This window comes from Mesitornis unicolor, unplaced genomic scaffold (genome assembly GCF_000695765.1).
Source record: "Mesitornis unicolor isolate BGI_N332 unplaced genomic scaffold, ASM69576v1 scaffold26624, whole genome shotgun sequence".
NCBI lineage: Eukaryota > Metazoa > Chordata > Aves > Mesitornithiformes > Mesitornithidae > Mesitornis > Mesitornis unicolor.
In genome coordinates, this window is record NW_010179771.1 from 1,082 (window position 1) to 11,535 (window position 10,454).

Below are 10,454 nucleotides of genomic sequence, written 5' to 3' on the forward strand. Positions count from 1 at the left end.
TCCTCCCCGAGTGGAACATTGCCCTGTGTCCCATCTGCCCTGTCCTGCTCCTTCCTCCAAGTGGCGAAGCCAGCCTGAAGGTCGCTGCCTGCTGCCCCTCTGGGGCTCGAGGCAGGGCATAACCTGTCAGAAATTGGAGCAGGGAGTGTTTTGGGGAGCAGTGCGGGGCAGAGGGGGGTGCGAGGGCAGGGCCATGGGTGTGGTGGGGCCTGGCCATCACTGTGCCAGGGCTTGGACGATGTCCTTCACCAGCATGGTGCCGATAACCATCTTCTCACTGTTGACCGTCAGCTGGGCCATGCTGCTCTCCCGTTGCTCCAAGGTGATGAGCACCAGGCTCCCACTGGTCACTGTCTTGGCTGCAAACCTGGTGCCGGCAAACATGGGGCTTCAGGGCAAGCTGTCCCCCTGTCACCCTCCCATCCCCTGTGATGCTCCGGTGGTGACCAGGGAGGCATTTGCCACCAACAGCTACCATCATGTGTGGGTTCATGTAGGCTCCTTGTCCTAAAGGAAGCCCTGAGTTTCCCCACTGTCATTTGTGTGGGACCAGGGAGGTGACAGCACCTGCCTGGTCCCGTGTTGAGGTCCGGCTACCTGTACTCATTGTCGGCACCGCAGGGCACGCGGCCCACGTTGGCAGTTGAGGTCACTTGCTGGACGATGGCGTGGTCACTCTGGCATTTCTCAGGCAGCGTCAGCTTCTCCGTGATCTCGCTCATGCCTGTCAGCTTCCCTGGAGCAGGCAGCAGAGGCATCTGCCTATCTCCGGCCACTCATGCTGTGGCTGTGTCCCTGCTGGGTCCCTTTTTGCTGTCCCCAAACCAAGCCCCTCCAGCTGCCAGCTCCCTGCATGTGGGTCCCCACACCCCGAACTAGCTGCCCTGCTTGCTTCTCTCCAGTCTTGCAGAGACTAATTTGGGAAAACCCTTCTTCCATGACCGTTCCTGGGCTCGTTCCTGCGTCGCTGCTCAGTAGCAGCAGCCACATCCCTGGAGTACAGGAGGAGGCTGAGGGGAGCAGAGCTACTCTAGGGGCTGGCCCAGTGGCCACTTACCCTCGCCTGGCCACGCAAGGTGATCTAGGACCACAGCGAGGGCGGCAGAAGGGACAAAATGAGGGGGGTGAGTGTTGGCACTGGGGCGGTGGGTGCCCATGCGCTGCCCTGTCCCCATCCCCGACCCTGTTCTCCACTCACCCTGCTCCTTCTTGAACTCGTTCTCACTCATGAAGATGGGGGCCATGAGCTCCCCCACAGGCGGCTGGATGGAGACGTAGAAGTGGCGCGTGTGGGTGCTGGGGAGACAGACAGGTGAAGGGGACATCTGCTCAAAAAGTTGTGTCATCCCGCCCCCCCGTGTCCCTGTCCTGGGCAGGAGGCAGCTGAAGGGAAACTGAGGCACAACAGGCTTTGGCATTAGGGAAACCCATCAGTCTGGACCTGGGTCTGCTGCCACTTCCTTGTCCTCTGCAAGGGCCCTGGTGCCTGTCCTGCTGTCTCCCAACCACCCTGTGGCCATCCCTGTGTCCTCCCTCCCCTGGAAGGACCCTGGGGCCTGTCCTGTTGTCTCCTGAGGCACCCCATACCCTATCTTGCTGTCCTCTGTCCCCTGAAAGGATGTTGGTGCCTGGCTGGCTGGCCCCAATGTCCTGGGGGGAGGTCCTGTGTCCCCGTGCCCTGTCCATTTGTCCCCTCCTGCCCCATGTCCTTTGGAGGGATGTTGGTGCCCATGCCCTGGAGCACCCATGCCTTGCCTCACTGTCCCCCACCCTTGGAGCATCCCACGCTGTCCCCAGCCCCTGGGACACCCGTCCTGTCCTATCTGCTGCCAGGCACTTACCACAGCTGGAAGTTGGCCGCCTGGGTGGAGTCACAGAAGTCGATGCCCATCACCACGTTGGCTGTGTCCCCAGGTGCCAGGCACTCTGAAACCACAGGGCTGCCACCGTGTCCCAGGCCTGCCACCACATCCCATGTCCCCTCCACTAGCCAACCCCTGTCCCTGTCCACCCCACAGCACCGTGGCCATGCCGTGCCATGCTGTACCGATCTCGGGGAACTCCTGGATCCGCATGCCGGCGAGCAGCTTGGGCTCACTGACCCGCAGGCTCTTCACCTCGGCGTCGGTGTTGTTGGAGATCTGGATCTGGACAGCCACCATGTGGGGGTCCCCAGGGAAGGGCCGACGGCTGAAGCAGTACTCGACTGAGAGCCCTTCGCCCGCCATGCGGTGCAGCAGCTCATAGGTCCTCACCGTGCCGAATGCTGGGCTCAGCAGCTGCGAGGGTCCAAGGGACCGGTATGGGGTGCTGACGCCCTCCCCGCAGGTGGCAGGGGTCCCAAGAGCACCCCGGGAAGGATGTAGGGGACACTTACAGCGGGTGCCAGGGAGGTGTCGGTGAGCATGAGGCCCTCCAGGTCGGTCACCAGGCTGGTGGAGACGATGCTGCTGGAGGGGACGGACTGGGGAGGAGGGGGGGTGACTGCAGAGTGAAGGTGAGGAAAGGGTTAACAGAGCTCTGATGAGCCATAGCCCCATGGGGACAGCCCTGTGGGGACATCCCAGTGGCATAGCCCCATGGGGACAGCCTCACAGGGACAGCCTCAGTGACACAGCCCCATGGGGACAGCCTTGGCATTTTCCCATGGGGACAACCCTATGGGGACAGCCCCGGTGGCATAGCCCTAGTGCCACATGTGCATGAGGACAGCCCCACTGGCACAGCCACCTGCCCCAGGGCCATCTTCTGGGGACAAGGACCTCTCACTGGTCCCTGTCCCAGCTCAGCAGCCTCCGTGGGACCCATGGGACCCTGCCCTCATCAGGGTGGGCGCCTGTGCCTCAGTTTCCCCAGTGTCATCACGACAGCCATCTCATGTGCCCCAGGCAGCCACTCACAGTCATCCAGGTCGAGCAGGGAGATCTCCTTGGGGTGGGCCCTGCTGCTGGGGGGCTGCAAGGGGGCAGAGAGACAGAGGGTGTGAATTCGGGGTCTGGGAGTCCCCACGTTGCCTCCTCCCACCCCTGCCTGGCCCTCACCGCCTTCCTCCGCTTGGCCTCCACCTCGGAGCCTGAGTCGGAGCCTGAGGAGCTGCTCTCGGAGGCGCTGGCCTCCTCTGATGAGATCTCAGCATGGCCCTTCCTCCCCTGCGGTGCTGCCTTCTTCTTGGCCTTCTTTGCCTCCTCCTCCTCCTCCTCTTCCTCACTGGGGCTGTGGGGAGAGCCTGACTCAGGGGGGCCGGGGCAGGTGTTCAGCTGGGGGCACCCCATCTACCTTCCTGGAGGGTACCTGCCCACGATCCCTGGGGCTGCCTTTCGGGAGCCTTCCTTCTCCTTCCTCTTCTTCGTCTTCTCCTCTTCCTCCTCCTTGTCCTCTGACTGCTCCCCGCTGCCTTCCTCCTCTTCCTCCTCACTGCCAGAGCTGGAGCTGCTGGAGCTGCTGCTGCTGCTGCTCTCGCTGACAGACTCAGGCTCTGCGGGGGGCACAGCTCAGCCCTGCTGTGTCCTCCTGCATCCTCCTGCCACATCCCTCCATGTCCCCCACCATGTCCCCACCATGACAGAATGTTCCCACCGCAGAGTCACCTTCCTGATGCCCTGCCATTGTGGCACCTGCCCCATGCCCCACCATGGTGTTCCCTCCTTGATGCCCCATCATGGCAGCTCTTGCCCCAAGCCCACCATGGTGTCATCTGCCCCATTCCCCATCGTGGTGGCACTTGTCCCATGCCCCAACATGGTATCCTCTGCCTGATGCCCTATCATGGTGGCTCCTGCCCCATGCCGCACCACAGTGACCCCTGCCCCATGCCCTGCCATGCCACTAGGTCCTCACCACTGTCCGCGGACTCTGTGGGCCCTGATTCGCCCTCTGAGTCAGAGTAGAAAGGTTTCTCCACCTTCTCCTTCCTCTTCTCCCGGCTGGTGCACTTGGTCCACTCAGGAACCTGCTGGCATAGGGTTGATGGAGCAGGGCCATCGCCCATGGGTGGGGGGCTCAAATTGCTGCCCTTGCCCCCCTTCTATCCCCAGCCAGGTGCGTGGGTACCAGAGAGGGGACATGGGGCAACTGAGCAGCACCTGGGCATCTTCTGAGGCTCTCCCAAAACCCTAAGGCGATGTCCCCACCTCGGCCCCAACATGCACCCCAGGGTGCTCCACACACCTCCACGTTCCTCACGGAGGGGTCGGGGGCCTCGTCTGGCCAGTCAGGCAGCTCCTGGTAGCCCACAGCCTTGGCATTGAGGAGGTGGGACAAGGAGCCCAGCTGGAAATGGTCCCGATCTACAGCGAGGCAAGAGGTGGCAGCAGCTCAGGGACAGCCATGCAACACTGTAGTGACAGCTGGCCCTGTGTCCCTGTGCCCTGTGACCAGGGGTGGGTACCTTTGAAAGAGGACTCCAAGATGGGAGCAGGTTTTTGGGCCAGGAAGAGCTTCTTGGCGTACTTGTTGAGGGCTCCACTCTTCTCGGTGGGCACAATGAGTTGGCGGATAAAGCGAGCCCGGTCACGAATGTCATAGTTCTGGTCATACTTGGCCAAGTTGAGGACGTACTGGGTCAGCAGCTTGCTCTGCACCAGGGGACATGCTCAGGGCTAGCCTCTCTCTCCCCGATGGGGAAACTGAGGCACGCCATTAGGCCACATCTCTGGTACCTGCTTGGAGTTAGTCAGGTAGAGCTTGGCTGCCAGGTTGATGACCTGCAGCTTGACGATGTCCTCCTCATTGGTGAAGGACTTGGCCATCTTGCGCAGCACATCGGGTGCAATCTTGGGCACGTGCTCACAGTACTCGCCGATGAGCCACAAGATGCTGGCCCGCGCCATTGGCACCTGCAAAACACCCCTGGGCACATGGCACCGCGGCCAACCCCCTGGTCCTTGGGGCCATGCAACGCCCCAACCCACCTGGATGTTGTCGGTGAGCTTGGCCATGTGCTTGATGATCTCACTGTGCTGGGCCGGCTGCATCTGCAGCAGCTTTTTGATGACCACCACGGATTCAGCCACCACCAGCTCTGCGGGCAGAGACCTCGCCTCAGTGGGATCCTGCTCCAAGAGTGATGGAGCCCCCGTTCCACCCCCACCGTGTGCACTAACCATCCCGATTGGAGAGGAGCTGGACCAGGCCGTTGAGGCAGGTATCCCGCACCTTCCCAATGTTGGTGGCGCAGCGCCCTATGGCTTGGATGGTGGCTGCCACAAAGTCTTTGTCCATGCTGCGGATGTAGGTCTGCACAGGCATGGGGGGGACACATGACATGTCACCTGCATGCCAGTACCGGGCATCCCCCCATGTGGTGGTCACATGTTGAAGCTCTTTGGAGCCACCCATGGGGTTGGCATGGCCTCAGCCTACTCCTGATGGGGCTCTCCTCCGTTCCCTCCATGGTGGTGTTTTGGCACCCAGAGCCATGCCAGAGTGGCACCCTGGTGACATCAATATGGCCATGGCATACCTGGAACTCCCGCAGGATGGTGGAGATGTTGGTTTCATTGGCCAGGTTGGTGAGGACTTCCAGCTGCAGGAAAGAGGAGGAGATGGGCAGGATGGGGGCATGGTACCAGGACACAGGGTCCTTGCCATCTTCCTGTTCCCCAGGGCATGGAGGACAGCTGCCCCACGGGAAAGGGCTCCATGAAGCCTCAAAGCCACCAGTGATGGGTTCTGCTGGGTGTTTCCAGCTCACCTTGAGGATCTTGATCTGCGTGGGGTCCGTGGAGCGGATGTAGAAGCTCTTCAGGTAGGGCTCAAACATCCCCTGCATGCAGAGCCAGTGGCATTAGTGCCATCCCTGTCCCCCCCTTGCTGAGGCCACCCGCAGGCAGCTGGTCCTGATGAACCTGCTGGCTAGCCCTCATTCCGCTCCAGAGTCAACAGGGCCAACTCCTCCCACATCAAGTCTGAGACTCACCCGCCGTTTGATGGACATGGTGGCCACATTCTGCAGCACAACATACTGCACCTCACTGTGGGGACAAAGAGGGGACCACCATCAGCAGGGCTGGGCTGGACCCCTCCAGCACATCCCTGTGAAGACAGCAGGACCCACGACCAGGCTGGTGCCACCACACATGGCCACCCCATGTCTGGGCTGGGCCAGGCCAAGAAATGCTCTTTTTTGGCAATTTGCCCCAATCCGATGTCCCTGCAGGGATGAGCTTTTTGGGGGTCTGTCCCAAGGTCTTGGGGCTCCCTGTGGGTCCCACCAACCAAGGTGGCAGGGTAGAGGACCACCATGACCTAGGTGCCACAGACCTGTGACTCCGCAGGAGCCGCACCAGCGCCTTGGCGATGACACCAACCTCTGCCTTGGGTGCCAGGTGGAAGTAGAGCTGTGCCACAGCCATCACCACCTGCGGGGAGACACCTGAGCGTCACCTGGTGGGCATGGGGACACCCCGAGGGATGGCTATGTCCCCCAGAGTCCCACCCAGCAGCTCCTGGAGGAAGCCCATCCCTGGGGACACCCAGACCTGGGTGTCCCTCAAGCACCCTGATAGATCCTTGATGAACACCATTGGTGGCCTCTGGAGATGGTCAGGGCTGGAGTGGGGGACTCACTGCAGCATTGCGGCTCTGCAGCAGGGGCTTGGTGTTGCGCAGGAGAAGGCGGTGGTCGGGGTCCATGACGTAGGGCTTGCGCTTGGCCAACGAGGCTGCCTCCACCTTGGCGTCCTTGGTGTCCTCCTCCTCAGAGCCATAGAAAGCTTTCTCAGTGCTCTCCTCCAGCAAGGACTCCTGCAAGTAGATGGGATGTTTTGCACCCTCCCAACAGCACTCTCCTTCCCCCACCTCCTCAGGGGCTCCCAGGGCACCCCAAGGCTCCCGCACTCACGTTCTGGTTGGGGCTGAGGAACTGGGTGCGTGCGTAGCGGGTCAGCATGTTGATGATGACCACCTGCCCCCACTCCTCCACATCAATGAGCAGGTTGCAGAGCTTGCGGTAATTCTTGTGGATGAGGTCAATGCGCTCTGGGCAGACCTCCTCGAATGCCATCACCACGCTGCCGGCCACCAGCTGGGGAGGAAAAGCTCAGGGTGACTCACTGGGGTGGTGGCATCCCCATGAGGATGCCGATTTGGTGGGGATGGTGGCATCCCTATGATGATCCTGGATCAGTGGGGACAGTGGCATCCCCATGAGGATGCCATATTAGTGGGGATGGTGGCATCTCTGTGAGGATGCTGGCTCGGTGGGAATAGCAGCGTAACTGCAAGGCATGGATGGCTACATCCCCATAAGAACACCAGTTTGATGGGGATATCTGCATCCCCATGAGGATGCCATATTAGTGGGGATGGTGGCATCTCTGTGAGGATGCTGGCTCGGTGGGAATAGCAGCGTAACTGCAAGGCATGGATGGCTACATCCCCATAAGAACACCAGTTTGATGGGGATATCTGCATCCCCATGAGGATGCCATATTAGTGGGGATGGTGGCATCTCTGTGAGGATGCTGGCTCGGTGGGAACAGCAGCGTAACTACAAGGCATGGATGGCTACATCCCCATAAGAACACCAGTTTGGTGGGGATATCTGCATCCCCATGAGGACGCTGGGTCAGCGGAGCCAGTGATGTCCCCAGGTTTAGGGGCAGGGGAGACGTGACACCCAACTCACTGTGGTCTTGTCTGCCAGCAGTTTCTCGATCACTTCGATGAGCTGGTCCTTTTGATCCGAGTCGAGGCTGTGAGGGGAGAATAGGGTGGACATGGTGGGACCAAATTACCCTCCAACCCCTCCATCCCTGCCTGTTCCTGCTTGCACCAAGCAGCCGAAACCCCAGCATTGGGCCCCTATTTGTACCCCCCAAAATTTAGCAGCCAGCCCCCATGCTACCTGTAGAGCTTGGGGATGGCATGGGCGGCCGTCTTGCGCACGTATGGGGACATATCCGAGGCGGCCTCCTTGATGGCCAACATCATGATGGGCACGATGATGGGCACACGGATGCTGGAGAGGACCCGCAGGGCACTGGCGCGGATCAGCTGATTAGGGTCCTGTGGAGACAGGCGGGGGGCTTCTGCATGGCTGTGGGGGACTCACTGCCCCTCTACTCCTCCCTGGGTCCCCAAACCGACCCACCTTGAGTCCTCGCTGGAAGGTGGAGATGGAGAGCAGGGCCAGATCCTGCTGCTCCTCTGCGTATCGCACCAGGTAGACGTACACCAGCTTCTTCACCTGTGAGGTGAAGGTGGCGGGGCCACCTTAGAGTCCCCTAAAACCCATCCCATCCCCAAAACCCTCCTGCAAGGGAGGTGCCAGACCCTGGGGACACCGATGAGTGTCACCAGGGCCACCCAAGACCTTTCTTACCTCAATGTTCTTGCAGGCGACATTTTTTACCACAGCTGGGAAGAGGTCAGAGGCGTTTTTACCTCGGGCTATCATCTAGGGGGTAAAGGAGCAGCGTGACACCAGGCAGCCAGCATGGCATGGCACAGCACAGCATGGCACAGCTTGGCACCGGCAGTGGTCCCCACCGGTCACAGCAACACCCACCGCTACGATCCTCTTCATGGCCTCCAGCTTGAGCGAATCCTTGTTGCTATCAAGCATTTCCTTGAGGTCATCATGTCTGCGCCATGCCAGGAGAAAAAAAAATAAATCCCGTTTTTACCCATTCTGAGCCATTTGTACACATTTTTAGTCATTTTAATCCTTTTTTATTTTGCTCCCAGCCTGCCATCAGGCTGGCAACCCAACCCTTTGCCATGCAATATTTATGGGGACAGGAGTCGCGTTACATCCAGGTGAAAGAGGAGCCAGAGGGACTGGTGTGGTGGTGGCACCCAGCTCTGCCCCTGTCCCAGGCACTGGAACAAGGACCCCGTCCCAGCCCAGCTGTGGTTGTCACCCTAGGACGTCCCCAAATCGCTTTCCAGGGAGCAACCATCCATCAGTGGCTCCATCCCGGTTCCCAGCCCAGCTTGGCTGGGTGTCCTTTGTCCCCTCCTGGGCATGATGGCATGGATGTGCCGGTGTGCCCCAAAACAGAGCCCTTCCCTGATCCCCTCCCTTGGCTGCGAAAATGCCACTACTGTCCCCTCTTCTAAGGAACATCCATCCCCACCAAACCAGGGGGGACCTGCAAGGCTGTGTCCACCCACAGAAGCTGGAGGTGGCACCCATTGAATGATGTTTGGCTAGAGCCACCATCGCCAGAGGTCCCAGGGGGCGGTCCCTGGGGGGGTCTTACCGCGGTGGTGGCCTGGTGCCAGTGGCCACCACAGGCTCAGGGCTGGCGAGCGGATGCAGCTCAGGCAGGTTGACCAGCCTCGGTGGCCAGCACCGGACTTGTCACCTCCTCAGCTGTGTCACCACCCACTGGTGTTTTCGGCTGCCTGGCCGGCCCCGCTGGTAGCTGCCGCAGCAGCTTCTGCACCGGTGGCAGAGACAGCATGGCTTCAGCTGGGGGTGGTGGCCCTGGGGACACTGACAGGGCTGTGGCCCCGCTCCTCCTCCTGGCACCACCAGCTGAAACCTGACACTGGGGTTGGGTTGCAGCTGGACGAGACCACCCCTAGGTGTCACGTCTCAAGTGACACCCGTCCTGCAGCTGAGGCTTGGGGACATTGCAGGGAGATCCTTCCCTGGGTGGTTTGAGTGGCTTAGCATTGGGCTGGGACCCCACCTATCATGATGGGATTCACACCTGGGTGATGGGGTGGCACTTGGTTGGCATTCCTCTTGCCTCATGCACCATGCACTGCTCATAGGGACAGTGAGAGCCCTGGTGTGGCCACAAAAGGATGGGCTCCGGGGAAGGGCAGTGCACAGGTGATGGGGACACTGCTGTGGGGTCAGGGATGAAGGGCCACTGCCAGACTGGGGGACACTGCCAGGGATTCACTGACGAGGGGACCTGGCCAAACTGGGGGATATTACCAGACAGGCAGGGATGGGGGGACACTGATGACAGGTCATTGAGGGGACCTAGCCATACTGGCAGGGTGCTCAGGGCTGAAGGACGCTGCCAGCCTGGGAGACAGTGCTGGGGAACAGGACTCGGGTGTCACTGCCAGACTAGGGGACACTATCAGGCAGTAATGGATCAGGCAACACTGTGAGAGTGGGGGACACTACCAATGGATTGGGACACACACACACACTGTCATACTGGGGGACACAGCCAGGGGTAGGGAGCGTGATGGTGACAGACTGGGGGACACTGCCAGGGCATCGAGGTGGGGAGGATGACACTGCCAGAGTGAGGACAATGCCAGGGACTCAGGTAAGAGGGGGACACTGTGAGATGGGGACACTGAGAGAAGGTCACAGATGGGGAACACATCCAGAGTGAGGGGCACTGCTGGGTTGGGGGACACTGCCAGAGTAGGGGGGACAGCTCAGGGCTGGGGTATACACTGCCAGAGTGGGAGACACTGCTGTGGCATTAGGGAGGGGGGACACTGCCAGATGGGGGGACACTGCCAGGGATTCAGGG

The 10,454-nt window shown here is 60.7% G+C and overlaps 1 protein-coding gene across 1 annotated transcript; it reads right to left on the reverse strand.

The window, feature by feature from the left end:
* Window positions 1-216: 216 nt before the first annotated feature.
* AP3B2 (adaptor-related protein complex 3, beta 2 subunit) lies at window positions 217-8,587 on the reverse strand (the record flags this gene model as incomplete). The annotated part of the gene is made up of 26 exons (XM_010182901.1): window positions 217-367; window positions 598-736; window positions 1,199-1,296; window positions 1,842-1,926; window positions 2,048-2,279; window positions 2,378-2,484; window positions 2,901-2,955; window positions 3,045-3,213; window positions 3,292-3,475; window positions 3,838-3,949; window positions 4,168-4,286; window positions 4,388-4,574; window positions 4,659-4,835; window positions 4,911-5,020; window positions 5,103-5,235; window positions 5,462-5,524; window positions 5,693-5,764; window positions 5,918-5,972; window positions 6,262-6,359; window positions 6,568-6,744; window positions 6,842-7,024; window positions 7,628-7,694; window positions 7,847-8,007; window positions 8,093-8,188; window positions 8,324-8,398; window positions 8,510-8,587. Coding segments are annotated over 26 exons (3,183 nt in total), but the record flags the coding sequence as incomplete, so codon positions are not given.
* Between the last annotated feature and the right edge of the window lie 1,867 nt (window positions 8,588-10,454).